This window comes from Microplitis demolitor, chromosome 4 (genome assembly GCF_026212275.2).
Source record: "Microplitis demolitor isolate Queensland-Clemson2020A chromosome 4, iyMicDemo2.1a, whole genome shotgun sequence".
Taxonomy (NCBI): Eukaryota; Metazoa; Arthropoda; class Insecta; order Hymenoptera; family Braconidae; genus Microplitis; species Microplitis demolitor.
Genome location: NC_068548.1, coordinates 14,421,065 through 14,436,775, shown reverse-complemented (window position 1 = coordinate 14,436,775; position 15,711 = coordinate 14,421,065). Strand labels below are relative to the sequence as shown.

General features: G+C 28.6%; 1 protein-coding gene across 2 annotated transcripts; it reads right to left on the bottom strand.

The window, feature by feature from the left end:
* On the bottom strand, positions 1-14,975 carry LOC103576418 (DENN domain-containing protein 1A). Of its 2 annotated transcripts, XM_008556629.1 has the most exons (12): positions 14,662-14,975; positions 14,326-14,481; positions 11,929-12,066; positions 11,702-11,837; positions 11,590-11,643; positions 10,141-10,398; positions 9,746-10,075; positions 6,941-7,205; positions 6,687-6,870; positions 5,097-5,229; positions 4,388-4,912; positions 1-693 (listed from the first exon to the last, which is right to left on the bottom strand). In XM_008556629.1, exons 1-12 carry the CDS (start codon positions 14,676-14,678, stop codon positions 292-294), a joined length of 2,598 nt encoding a protein of 865 aa, XP_008554851.1. In that variant the 5' UTR covers positions 14,679-14,975; the 3' UTR covers positions 1-291. The 2 variants fall into 2 exon arrangements, with proteins under 2 accessions (XP_008554851.1, XP_008554860.1); XM_008556638.1 differs by lacking the exon at positions 4,388-4,912 and having other exon boundaries at positions 14,662-14,974.
* Between the last annotated feature and the right edge of the window lie 736 nt (positions 14,976-15,711).

Below are 15,711 nucleotides of genomic sequence, written 5' to 3'. Positions count from 1 at the left end.
TTAGATTTATCTGTTAAGAATTTATTTATTATATCACTGTTTAAATCTACATTTCCATTAACCAAAGTTGCTTGAGAATAATATTATTAAGTTATTTATTTACTTTCACTACCAGAGCAATAGTAATAATAAAAGATTATCAACGACACTGGCCCTAAAAAGTAATAAAGTAACGAAATTTTAAAGCTTACTTATTTGTCTTTTTTGGCGCAACGTAGAGGGTAACAAAACAATTTTATCTATGTACAATAATATGATATGTTGAACAGTTCCATCATTAATATAATAATTTCATTCAAATTTAGTCCAATGATTTTGTGATTTAGCTGTAGTCGTAGAAAAAGATGAGCCGAAGACATTGTCAATATTACTAGTGGTTCCCGTTATCCTTGTTGACGATGCGCCATTAGTTAAATTGAATTTATGAAAATCTAATCCATACTCTTGAAGTAAATCCAAGTCACCAATTTCATCATTTGAATTTTTTTCTACTCCAACTTTACTATCAGTGTTATTATGCCGAGGTAAAAAATAAGGATACAGAGGATTACTAAGACCCTCACTTGATTGAGGTATGTGTAGAGACTGTGACATTTGATTGGTGGTTACAAATGACTTTGACAAAAGGGGATCAAAATCATCATCGCTATTTGTTGAATCCAGTCTAATTAGGTCTGGTACCCCAACTGTTTCCTAAATCATTTTTTTATTGTCGTTATTACTTAACATTATTATCATTGTTATCATGGTGGGCAAATTAGCCAGTGACCGAACATTATTTTAGTTTTTAATGCGCAATAAAAAAAAGCCTAGTGGAATAGCCATACAGAAAAAAAGGATTTCTGGGCGCCAGAAAAATTTTTTTGAAGCGAATAAGACTCTTACATCATAACTACACGGGGAGAATTATCTAATAAATTTTACTCTTTTATTATGAGTAAAACTGGGCCTGGACGAATAATTACTCATCCGTTTCTAGATGAATCGTTTCTTTGAGAAACCCCATAAGTCAAGAAAACAAAATTTTTCGGGAAACACAAAAAAAATTTTTCTGGAAAAACTTGCCATTGAAATAATAAATACATAATTGAAGAGAATAATGTTAGCGTCTGAAAAATAATCAAACAAGAAAATAGTAGTTTATCTATCGAGTGCGAGCGTCTTAGACTCGATTGTACTAGATAAATACATTAGTTTTTGTGACAGATATTTGAAATTTACTACATTTAGTACCTATAAATAATAGCTTATAAATTCGCGTTATTTATTAGGTAAGATTGTTTTGAGTATTTGTTGAAAATTAGAAAGAAGTCGGTAAGTGGACGAATTAAAATGATGATAAATTTTGTCACAAGATGGCTCGTTAAGTTACTTCGATATTTTTTGGTCGTTTGCTATCGCACATGTAACCAAAAAATATTTTTTGATCCGATGATGACGTCACTTTTAGAACGATTAGATATCTTTTTTACCAGTTGTATCTTATCTAATATTTTTAGCTGCTGGCTATAGGCGCTACATGTCGTAGATTTAAAGTGTCTGTCACAAAAATTTAATTTTTTAATTGAAACTACTTAAAAAAATTATTCAAAGTTGGTTGACTTATGGGGTTTCTCAACCAAACGGAAGAAAAAGTTATAAAATCATTGTTTATTTATTTTTTCTACTCAAATAATTTATTAGACTGATAAATTGAAGTATGTAATATGTATTTAAACTCTGAAACTCAAAAATTACAAAAAATAATTAAGTTAAGTATTTTAATTAGTCATATTATTTTTTTTTCCAAAAAAAGCGCGACTTTCAAATAAAAAAGAAAAAATTATTTCTATAAAACTAAAACTGCATGTTTATTTGAAAAACCCCATAAGATTGATTTATGGGGTTTTATAATAAAATGAAATTTCTGTCAGCCCGTTAATTGTTTTTTAAACACTGATTTGATGGATATTTTTATTAATTTCTATGGGGGACATCCAAAGAACCCCAAAATGCAAAAAACCCAGTTTTGAAAAAACATGACTTATGGGGTTTCTCAAATAAACGATTCAGATAGTATTCAATTACGGGATAAAAACACCCAATTTTAAGTAACTTTTAAATAAAAAAGAGTAAATAATAAAAAAAAAAGAATCTATTATTATTTTATTTTTGGCCCAGGATTACTCTAAATTGTCGGGTAAAGTTTATCAAAAAATTATTTCCGTGTATATGACAAAAATAGCCAACAAGCAAAAACTTAATCAAAAATGTTCGTTTATTCACTGACTAAAAAAAACCTTTACTGAGTAGGCCCCTTACATCTATAAATTTACATCAAATGAAAATTATGTTATGAAAAGGTTTATTTATCGTTACCGTGTAAATATAATACAAATAGCTTAGCGAATATTCATTGTTACAATTAAAGCAAGATGTGTTTATTCAAAACTTGTTAATTCTCATATCGATTTTATGAAAACAATTGTTTAATTTTCAATTTACACTATTCAAAAATTTAAGTTTTCTGGAGTGTTCGGCTGTTTGTTTTAGGTTGTGCAGAGCAATTCCGAAAAACTTCGCAACTGAACAAGATTTTCCGAACACTATATTTAGATAAGTTTTTACCATATTTGCGCCAAAAATTTAAATTTCTGCCCTGCCTAAAGGGAAGAAAGTCGTCATTTTTTTTTATGAGAAAACGAATGATAAAAATTAGCGCATGTGCCATTCGTCTCTCAGAGGCCAAAATTCAAACTTTCAGGCAATTGCACACCCAGATTGAAATGTTCTACTTTCCTCCCTAAGTGTGTAATATGCTATTGCCTCTGTTTATGGGAAGAATTGCGCAAGTGCTAATTTTTATCATTTGTTCTCTCATAAAATAAAAGAACGGCTCTCTTCCCTGTAAACAAGGCAGGAATTTAAACTTTTAACACAAATATAGAACAGTTCATAAGAACTGCCTCTATAGGTATTAATCAGTTCTATTTCAAACAGCTCAGAACAAGCAGTATAACACGACATTAGTTCTCGTTGAGATAAAGCTAAACTAAGGTCAATTTGATCAAATAATAATTTCAAATCGTTCTAAATTTACAAAATCTTAACAATTATAAGAGGTTTGCACTTTTTTCTCTCATATACCCAAGTCCATGAATGGTACTATTTTTATTGCACTTTTTATTGCGCAGTAAATAGTAACTTTGGCCGAGTTTCCTTCTTTGCTTAACCAAACAAATATTATCAAAAAATTAAAGCGCATTTTACTAGATTAGACAATAGAGCATCAATGTAGGGGTGCTGCAGTTGTAACACTCAATGAAAATCTATAAAAAAAACTAGAAATTATTATTATTCTTTCTTTAACTTGTTAAAAATAGTAAATTATTGATTAGATAAAAGTTTCAGTTATTAATCTTGTTCCGATATTAAAACATTGAAAATTGTTGAAAATATGCGTAAAAACTTTTTTTTTTACGCTTCACAATTTTTAAAATAACATATTTGTTTTCTAATGTTATGATGTGAGACTTGTATTCATACTTTAAGGAACATATCAAGAGTATTGTATAATCGAATTTTATATCAATTTACTGACTTTTGTTATTTTAATTAGATTTTTATTAACAATTCTGCGTGAGGGTCAATTGTAACACTTGAACGAGTAGCAATTGTAACACTCAGAGTCGTGTATGGGATCTGCGCAAGCTGGACGCGCCACAAATCTACTCTGGGATAGTGTAATTTTAATATTTATAAATGTCTAATAATTTATATTAAAGATACAAATATATGTGCTACTTTAAGTTTAAATACTTGACTTTAAGAGTTAGTTAAGTATAATAGTATGTATTAAGATTGAATAATAAAAGCAATTTGGTGAAAAATATCAATTTCGTTCCGTGTTACAACTGCCCCTGCACTGTGTTACAACTGCAGCCCACGCGCACCGCCATCTTGGCCCCTGACTTTAGTTAAATAAATTGTTTTTTTAATAAGTTAACATTGACTTTTCACTAATTAATCGAGTCAGTCACATAAAAGATACTATCAGCTTACTTTCTGACAGTTTTAAAGTTTAATATCTTAAAAAAAACAAATGGAATCGAAAAAATAAAATTTTTTGTTACAACTGCAGCACCTTAGCTACCTTAGTGTTTTGATCGAATCGAATGGAGTAGTTTTTTATGTAGATATTACTTGATCACACTGAACTTTGATACTTATTTCCTCAATGTGAACTAAACTAAAGTTTATCAAGTAAAGCTCATAAATTATGTAAATTAATTTTAAATTTAAACTTTGATTTTAGTCACAAAATGTTGAAGTAATTAAAATCAGCAGAAAACAATGTAGTTAAAAGCAGAAAATAAATGTGCAAAAAAAAATAAATGATAGTGTTTACCTTTGAATGTGCAGAGCGTGAGGACAATTCTTTATTTAAAGAGGAATAGTTCTTTCTTAATGGGTTATGTGTAGGATTACTAAAAGAACCACTAAGAGCAGTTTGCATCGGAGATGTATCGAAAGGATCACATTGGTTTTCATTTACATCATTCGCAAAAGGATTATTTGAGTTTAATTCTTTACTTGTTTTTAATGTTTCATCAACGTTAACAAATGGATCAGTTAAATTTATCAATTGGATACTTTTTTTATTTGAATTGGTACCGACTATCTTTTCAAATGTTTTCTGAGTGAAGAATGCGGGAGGATTTGTAATTTTTATTTTTTTAATCTGGTTATCGTGTGGATCCTTTATCTGTTTTACGTTAGAAACAATATTATTAGATGGTTTAAATGATAAAGGAACAGATTGATGATTTTTATTTGGTAGGGTGTCATTGGAAGGTACAGAGGGAGGTGAGCCGTGCCTCAAGCGCCCACTCCATGCAGGTCGTAAACTGTCTAAACTGCGCACTGGTTTCAACTGCAAGTTGATGCATAAGATACACTCAATTCTAGTATAACATCAATTCTTTTAAAACGTGTAAAAACTATGAAAAAATATTTATGGTGTTTATATATGAAATGGACATATTATATAAGCATCAACAAAAAACAAACTCAGCCAATATTCCGAACAAATAAATCCATAAATATTTAAAACTTACTGTTCTATCTACTGCTGGTGTATTTGGAAATATCACATCTTGAAGTTCATTCATCAAGTCTATATTTAATCGTTCTGGAAGAGAGTCTGATTCTTCTGGTGAGCTTGGATTCAATGGAGAGTATTGTTTCCTACTAATTTTTTTTTTACATAAAATTAATAAGAAAATAAAATACAGTAAAATAAAAGATACAATCGAATTCCATTAACTCGAACAATTAGTCTACGGAGGAGTGGAAATATAGCTTCGGTAGGTACATATTTTTTTACTTCGTACACGTAATGATTACTATGCTAAATAGTAACCAGATTCATTTTTTGTAAAATGGTAAATAATGCTATGCAGAATAGGACTCATTACCATTTTTCTGCTAATGATTACTATGTTATATTGAAACAACTAAAATGGTAAAAATCGCTATCTAGCATGGGAATCAGGGTTATGTAGAATGGTACTCAGTCCCATGCTGGAATAGCTGTCGTTACAGTTTAATAAGTGAGACAAGGAAGTTAACATGCGCGGACGTTTGCGCAGTAACCTGTGTGTATGTGTATGCATGTATATGTGCGATGTATATTTTTAAATATTTTAATTTATTTAATTATTATTTATCTGTTATCAAAAAATGATATTTCTTTTTGAGCAATATCTTAATTATTTCAATAGATTAATTCAATTTCTATATATATCTATTTATAGTAACCTGAGAGTTATTTGTTTTGTCATAACCTTATTTACTAAAAATGAAATAAATAAAAGATCGTAAACGTTACTAGGTAGCATTGTAGTGATGTCCATTTACATATTTCTCTCGTCAATGTAGAATGGTAATGTCCTATGCTAGCCTAGTCACCGTTACTATGTAGAATGGGGGGGATTACTCTGCCCGGTAACTCTCGACGCTAAAAAATCCTCGTTTCTATGTAACATAGTAATGGTTACCATTCTACATAGGAATTAGAACTATTTTTTTCTCTCCGTGTTTCCTTGTAAGCACTTAGTATATTTAAGCTTCGAAATTTCAAAAATCTATTACGCCTTATTTTTTATAGACACGAAACAAATTTCTTGTTTTTCAAGTGAATTTTTTTTTTCTACAAGTTTTGTTTGAAAGTTTTTTATAAATTTTTTTTGTTTATGAAATGTTTGCGAAAAATCTGTTTTTGGAGGTGTTTTTATTTTTTTTTCTCATCAGCCCTTGAGGTGATTGAAGTGGGTGACATCATAGACCTTTAACCAAATTTACACCAACTTTCGAGAGTGTCCTATTTCGGAATCTCGACTAGACTATTTCTGGGGATTCCAACTCATCAAATGCCCTTTCTCTTAAAAAGAGAAAACTACACGCATGCGCTATTACATTACATGGATGATGATATATAAATATACACAGATATCAGATGGGATACAACATAACTCGAAGTAGTGTTCAACATTGAGGGGAAGTTCCGAGTTAATAGAATTTAACTGTACTCTACTTGAGAAAACTAAACATTTATTAGCATATAAACTTATTTTATGTAACTCATGTCTAAAATGTTTAAAATACTATTAATTGATTAATTATAATAAAATAAAATAACATAATACCTTGTATCGGGAATGTTGCTATTACGCAGTCGAAGTTCTTTTCGGTAACTAGTAGTTGCGGTAAATCCACTTGGAGATTTAAAACCAGAGCCAAATATATTAAGCTTCCTATCGGACGTTGGTGAACTGGGAGCCGAACGAGGCTGGTGAAAACGAATACTGTTTTCATTTCCCCGCGAATGATCTAAATTATATTTCAAAATAAAATAAATAAAATTAAAGGAATAAATAAATTTATAAAATTATAAAATTACTTTTCCATTTTAAGCCTTTATAAACAGTCTTCATATTTTTCCCTTTATCTTTAACTGATTTAACGGCATATTTAACGGCCGGGTTTGCTTTATCTTTAACACTGCGAAAAAAGGCTGATCCTTCTTTTTTCATAGTAGTTGTCCACTCACGATATTGTTGGATAATTTTACTACTAGATTTATCCGAATAATTACAAGCTTCCATTTCAAATTCATCAGAAAATCCAAGGCCGGAATTGAGCATATGCAGTCTTTCCTCTATAAACTATTTAATTATTAATTAATTGATTACCCTAATTAAAAACTCCAATTGAATCCGATTGAAATTTTGCCCATGATATTTTTATTAAGGGAAACCACTAGTGTGATCACCTAAAAAAAACGATTATTTTTGGGAATTTTTCGACAGAAAGCTACTGCATGGAATGTTTTTACTGTCTTAAGGATATACTTGTGGGTATATAATGAATACAAAATAAAATTTTTAGACCATAAAATTCAAAATTCAGCAAGTTATTCACACTCTCCCAATGCTGCAAAAAAAGTCCCACCACTGCTGCGATAGCGACTTTCACAGTGTGTAAAATTAGAAAAACAAAAAACTTTATTAAAGTAGAAGGTATTTCCGGTACTATGACCTTCGGGCTAAGAAAAAATTTAAAAGAAAATGGCGGGGTTTTAAAAGAAATTCAAATTTCGCGCGAAAATTTTATGGTTTTTGGTCTGCCCAAAATTACACTTGATCGAAAAATTGGAGGTTTATGATAGATATAGGATAGATCGAATAGACTAATACACATTTATGTAAGAAATTGTACGCGCTACAAAAAAGGTCTCCTATCATTTTTTGATAAATCTATCTGTTCAAAAGTTATTGGAATTTGAAGTTAAACTCTAGTAAATTTCGAGATCTTTTTACTTTTCCAGTGAAACTATCAGACTTATCACAAAATATTATAGGATCTTTTTTATTAGAAATTTTATTCTCTACAAATTATAATGAATAAAATTTTTTCACATTCCGTATTGTTTTCTAGTTATTTTCATTTCAATGTTGAGCTCTTTAAATCGATCAGAACACTACTTTTTTAAGAGCTTAAAATTAAAATAACAATAACTACAAAACAATGCGGTATTTGAAAAAACATTGCTGATAGTAATTTGTAGGCAATAAAATTTCCAATAAAAAAGATTCTATGACATTTTGTGATAAGTCTGATAGTTTCACCGGAAAAATAAAAAGATCTCGAAATTTACTAGAGCTTAACTTCAAACTCCAATAACTTTTGGACAGATAGATTTATCAAAAAATGACAGGAGACCTTTTTTGTAGCGCGTACAATTTACTACAAAAATAAGTGTTAGTCTATTCGATCTATTGATTAGTTAACGAGTTAAAAATACTCAAAGTTGAAAATAAAATTTTCCCGTGTTATTTAAACGGGAAATCGATCTTTTCAATGAGCTAGGTCTGTAATCGACATAGAATTTTTTTTCTTGCGCGAAATTTTTTTTTTTGTGTTGAACTATGATTTTTTTCCCATGCATTTAAAAAAAAAAATGTTGCTCTGAAATGACACACCCTAAGAAAGATATAGAAAGAAGCTGCAATTCTAATACAATCGTTCGGATGATTTGTCTTCGAGTTATAACTGCAGCAATTTTGAAAAATGTATTTTCGAGAACCGATAAACGACTGCTCTTCAGATGGCTGTGACTCAAAAAAACTGAGATATGCACTTTAAATTTTAGTATGTTATTTATGAAGGTATAGACTATCAAAATATGCAAAAATGGATCTTTTCAAAATTTCACACTAGTGGTCTCCCTCAAGGGTGTAGTTTAGTTGGTCATTTTTCAAAAATCGCTTTCATTTTTTTTTTACATTTTTTTAATGTATGTGTATTCAAGCATATTGTACCAAATTTTTATGGGGATCCGAGCAGTAAATGTATTTTTCTGAATCTAAAGGTCGACAACCACGATTTTACGCGTATCGAATATGTGAACCATAGCTTGGACACATCAAGAGAGAACAGAACGGAAAAGAAGGCCAAGTTAGAAGCAAACGAAAGTTTCGATCAAGAAAAAGGCACTCTGTACGGTGCAGGCATCGCAGATTAAATTTTGGTAAAATTTTTTTTTATTTAAAAAAACTTCAAACACGTTTATCTCAAAACTACGTTTTCGCTGACGCCAATCACGATTTTTTCGAAACCAGTGGGCCGATTCTTCTGAAATTTTAACAAGATATTTTACACATGAGTAGTTATAGGATAGACTAAAATCATATTAGAATTTTGATTTTAACTAATTTTTTTCTACAAATAACAGCGAAAGAAGAACACTTTTTTTCAATTTTTTTATTTTTGTTAGTTAAAATTAGTAAAAATGGTCCAAAATTAATATCGCTAGTTTATTTCGTAGTCACTGTCATGCCGAATCTAGAACACTCTGATATTTTTGTTTCAGATAAGCCGTTGCTGAGATATCGCGATTGAGCCGACCTGCCTTTAAATTATGACACTCCATTAGAGTACACCTTTTGTATGAACATACTTATAAAAGTAAATGAAAAAAATTTTTTTTTATAATTTAAGACTTCATTTATCATCCCTAGCAGTGGTTGTATATTTATCTTTCATGGTAAACTCGTAAGAAATTCCCAAAAATAGACTATTTTTTTAGTCCACGAGCTAGACTACACCCTTAATGCGGTGATATGATGGTGTGTAAGTGAAAAAACATATATTAAAATTTATATAAAAAAATATCATGCGGGGTCCGAGACAGAGCCCAACTTACTTGTTGAAAAATTTGCAACTCTAACATTTTCCGTAAAAATGGTTGCATTGAATATGGCCGACTCTCAACGAAGGCATTTTGATCAAACGTAATACGCTCGCCTTGTTGAAGTGTCAGTGCTTCTCGATAACCAGCAGTAAGTTGTACTAGTGCACGTAAAAATGCTCTAGACACTCCATCGCCAAGAAGAGCCGGTCTGTTGCGTAAAGCTTTTCTCAAATTATTAATAACATCTTGAGGTAACGATTCTAAATCCTGAAATGGTGATTCTATTTTGTTGTTGTCAGCGTCGAGTACTACAACATCACCCAAATCATTTTTTTGTACTCGCTAAAAAAAATAATAAAATATCATGCCTAATGATTAATAATAAGTATGAGTAATTGTAGCAATACCTCAAGAATCGGAGTAGGAACGCCAATTAAAAATGGCATAGGTGCTAATAAATAATCTATTAGAGCTACAGGTAAAACTGGTATATATATGTGCTGCCAAATCATTGGATATATTAAGGCATTGCAAGCTTGAACACATGCACTCAGCCTTGATAGACGTTTAGATGTAAATATTATACGACGTTCATATAACATTGATGCAAATATTACAATCATATTGTGCGAATCAACTGCACTATAATATTCTGTTAAATTTCGCTAAAAATGATAATAATAAATTATCATATTAATTAAAATTATCATTCATTTATTTTATTAGTTAAGCAATCAAAAATATATGTTAAATTTTTGATTAAATTATGTACTGAGATTAAGTAATAAAATATATTTTTTAAGTATAGTAATTTTTTTTAAGCTCATTTTGTTCGTTACAAAAAAAAAACTTGGAGATTAAATTAAAAAAAAACAGATTCAAATAATACACAGAAAAAAATATTGTGTGTGTTAAAAACGGTCTGTGTTAAATCAACTTATTCCACTATTAGAAAATTTTAAATTTACTATTGAACACTTTAAATGAATCGTTTATTTGAGAAACCCCATAAGTCATGTTTTTCCGAAATTGGGTTTTTTGTATTTTTGGGTTCTTTAGATGCCCCCCCCCCCCCTAGAAATTAATGAAAATATCCATCAAATCAGTGTTTAAAAACAATTAACGGGGGGACAGAAATTTTATTTTATTGAGAAACCCCATAAATCAATCTTATGGGGTTTTTCAAATAAACATGCAGTTTTAGTTTTATAGAAATAATTTTTTCTTTTTTATTTAAAATTCGCGCTTTTTTTGGAAGAAAAAAATAATTTGAGTCATTAAAATACTTAAATTAATTATTTTTTTTTTTTGTAATTTCTGAGTTTCAGAGATTAAATACATATTATATACTTCATTTTATCAGTCTGATAAATTATTTGAGTGGAAAAAATAAAAAAAACAATAATTTTATAACTTTTTCTTCCGTTTGGTCGAGAAACCCCATAAGTCAATCAACGTTAAATAATATTTTTAAGTAGTTTCAATTAAAAAATTGAATTTTTCTTGTTTGAATATTTTCCAGACGCTAACATTATTCTCTTCAATTATTTATTTATTATTTCAATGGCAAGTTTTTCCAGAAAAATGTTTTTTGTATTTCCTGAAAAATTTTGTTTTCTTGATTTATGGGGTTTCTCAAATAAACGATTCAAATATGTTATTTAGTGCGGAAATCGAAATTTTAACTTTTATTGTACTTTAAAATTAACACTAAATTTAAAGTGGAAACTCAATTGACAGTCAATTATTCTTAATATATATACCCGAATTTTGTATTGAAATTTTAACGCAAACTTCAGGTTTAAGTCTAACACAATATTTTTTACTGCACATAATAAATCATCTAAAATTCTTACATTTTCAGGTATACTAGGGAGCTCAAACTGTCGTGGACTTTGACAAGTATACGTCTGTAAAAAAAATATTTATAACTCATGTATTTTTAAAAATATTATTATTAAATCTTACAATATTTGGATCAGGTAATGGTATCGTAACTGATGTTCCAGGCATGGGAACATTACTAGCGTAAACATCTCCAAGAAATTTCCATAAATCCCCACTATTGCTGCTGGTTGTCAGAGTCGCAATAAGATTCAAAAGCCTAAAATTCAAAAACAATAACACATACATGCGTTTTATTTTATTTTATAAATAACTTTTAAAAGTTTAAATTTAAAATAAAAATTGCTTACTTATAAAACATTTCGTGCCAAGGAAGTGAACTCAAAATAACTAAAGCAGTTTCTGTTTTTGGATCATGTCGACAAAAACCAAAAGTCCATTTAGAATCGATACTCGTCAGTACAAATGAAAAATGTTGTACAGTAATCCTAAAAAAGTCATTATATATTTAGTGTTATTATATACATTTAGTTTAAAAGCAAATAAAAAACATTATAATAATTTTTGTCACAGGAAAAAACGATCTTAGTCAACATGAGTGTAAATGTTACAGACATCAGACCAATTTAATATTATTATTAATGAATAGAGTAAGGTAAAAGTCCCTATACTTGTTCATTTTTCATTTGAGTGAGATTAAATCACTCAATATAAATTAATAAATAAAATGAAAAACCATATTTTTTTTTATAGTTATTTTTTGAAGTTTCGAGTATAACAATAAAATTATAGTTTGAAAAATAATGTTGGTGGTTAATTATTATTAATTTTTAAAATAAGGTCCTTGAGTGTATCCATAGTCGCTCACTAAAAGTTGCGATGTACCATTACTCGATCAACACATGGCCCTATAGTCGCTCAAAGACAATATCAATTAAACTATGATAAGTTTATTGATTTAGACAAATAATTTATAAATTATACTACTTTATTCTTTTATAATATTAAATTTCATGAATTTTAAAAATGTATCTAATAAGAGATATTTATAACAATTCTTAAAAAATTTAACGCAGCCTAAATTTAGTCTAACGAATGAACGTTAAAATATAAAATGCCCGGCTGAGCGCGATTTTGGAAAGTCATTTAATTTAAATTTATTATCTATTATAAAATGATTTGATACATGATATTTTAATATATTTGGATTTACAAATAATTATTTATCAATAATAATATTTTTAGTTGTAACTTTTTTTTATAGAAATTATAAATAAAACGCCTTAAACAAAGTGAGCGACTAAGGGTACTGTGGGTTAGGGGCTTTTACCTTATTTGAATCGTTAGAGAAACCCCATAAGACAAGGAAACTAAATTTTTAGGAAACACAAAAAACATTTTTCTGGAAAAACTTGCCATTGAAAGAGTAAATAAATAATTGAAGAGAATAATGTTAGCGTCTGGAAAATATTCAAACAAGAAAAATTCAATTTTTTAAGTGAAACTACTTAAAAATATTATTTAACGTTGATTGACTTATGGGGTTTCTCGACCAAACGGAAGAAAAAGTTATAAAATTATTGTTTTTTTTATTTTTTCCACTCAAATAATTTATCAGACTGATAAAATGAAGTATATAATATGTATTTAATCTCTGAAACTCAGAAATTACAAAAAAAAATAATTAATTTAAGTATTTTAATGACTCATATTATTTTTTTCTTCCAAAAAAAGCGCGAATTTTAAATAAAAAAGAAAAAATTATTTCTATAAAACTAAAACTGCATGTTTATTTAAAAAACCCCATAAGATTGATTTATGGGTTTTTATAATAAAATGAAATTTCTGTCAGCCCGTTCATTGTTTTTTAAACACTGATTTGATGGATATTATTATGGATATTATCATTAATTTCTATGGGGGGAAATCCAAAGAACCCAAAAATACAAAAAACCCAATTTTGAAAAAACATGACTTATGGGGTTTCTCAAGTAAACGATTCATTTACGGAAACAAGAAACATAATCACGACTTTAATTTTTTTTTCTCAGTGCGTTGTTTTTTATAACAACCCTGATTAAAAATACTCATTGAAAAGGATTAAAAACTATTTAAATTCTTTTCAATCCATACGGAGGTTTTGGAAAGTATTGAATGAAATTGAAATTTTGATCATTTGAATACTTTTTGTGATTCTTAAAATGGGATTCAAAAGTACTGAAACGAATCCAATCTTTCATCATTTCAATGCCATCTAATATAGAACTATTTCGATATTGAGCAGGATTTAGAAAGATTCAAAAATATCAATATATTTGAATCTTTTTCAATTCCTCGGAAGTTTAGAAATTCTTATATTATTTTCGAATTCTCTATAAATGAAAAGTATTAAATTTATGTCCAGATGAAAACCTTGGGGTATAGAAAGTTTTAAAAATAATTCAATTCCTATCTTTTTGAATACTTTTCAATGAGTATTTTTAATCAGGGAAGTATTTAAGTTTCAGAATTCGCTCCTTAAAAATACATCAGCTAAGTTTGAAAATTTTCAAGAACTTATGTCCTAAGCATTCAATAAAATTATCGAAAAATGGTTCAAATTTTGTAACCGCGTATTTGATCAATTTTACTGCCATATAGATCTGTCTTCTGATAAATCGCTCTGAAACATTTTGTTCCTACTGTTTAAAATTTATAACTCTGTCTCTTTGTGAATAAAATAAATAAAATAATTGTCGTCAACTTACTTTTCAAAATCACATGGGTAAGAAAATTTAGGCACTGACTTTAATAATTCATTATCTACAAATGATTCTGGATATTTTTGTAAAATCCATGGTGGTTTCTCACCAACTGGAGCAGCCACTTCACAAAAACACTCGAACAAATGTTTAACATTTTGCCTGCGAAAATATTAATTCAAATTCAAATTCAAATAAAATAATAAGTTATTAATTCAAAAGAGTGACAGCAGTGATAAGTAAATAGATAAAATAAATTGTGCGACATTTAGATTTTTAAAAATAAAATAAGTAAAGAGAAAGTAATGAGCAAATCCTTGAGCATATGATTATGAAATTTACCTTAATCTAGATCCCATTTTATCAATTCACAGATTATTTGGTTAATTTATTCATAGTTACAGTACATGACAATATTATATCCTGTTTTTTTGACAAGTGCACTGTATTATTGTAAATATAATTTGTCGATCATTTTATGTTGATGTATCTGAATGATTCCGGTATCGCTACTGACTAATCAACCATTCGACCACAATCAAGTAAACTTTTGATGGTTGTGTTGTGAAGAGAAAATGTTATTCAGTTACTCGGTATGTATCAGAATCAATCAGAATCTGTGGATGTTGGTATTGCATACCATACTAATATAAATGTATGAGAAATGAGAGAGGCCCGTGTGGGCGATAAGTGTTGCAATTTTGAATTCTACCGCCATCTAGTGAGTAATTGAATGCAACATTAATTGACTAAGGCGGTGGTGATAAAAAAAAATATAAATATAGGGTGTTTCAAATTTTTTTTTTTATGGTATACAAAAATTGAAAGTATTAAAATAAAAATTTTGGTACCAATCCGGGCTTTTACTAATGATATTAAGGTTTGCCGCAATATTTTTTTTCTATTTTCTATTTAAATAACACGGGAAAAAATTTTTTTTTTTTTAGAATTTTCTAGCTCACAAACTAATCAATGGATTTTTATGCACAATAAAGGTTTCTGTAGGTAATTGAACGCTCTACAAAAAAAGTCTCATCATTTTTTGATAAATCCCATTGTTTGGAAGTTATTTAACTTCAAGTCAAATTTATAGCAAATTTTGAGATTTTTTTACTTTTCCGGCGAAGCTATCAGTCTTTACGAAAAATGTCATTGGAACTTTTTGTAGATAATTTTATTCCTTACAAATTATTATGAATAAAGTTTTTCGAAATTCCGCATTGTTCACAAGTTATTTTCATTTCAATGTCAAGCTCTTAAAATCAATCAGAAAACTACTTTTTTAAGAGCTTGACATTAAAATGAAAATAACTTGTGAACAATGCGGAATTTCGAAAAACTTTATTCATAATAATTTGTAAGGAATAAAATTATCTACAAAAAGTTCCAATG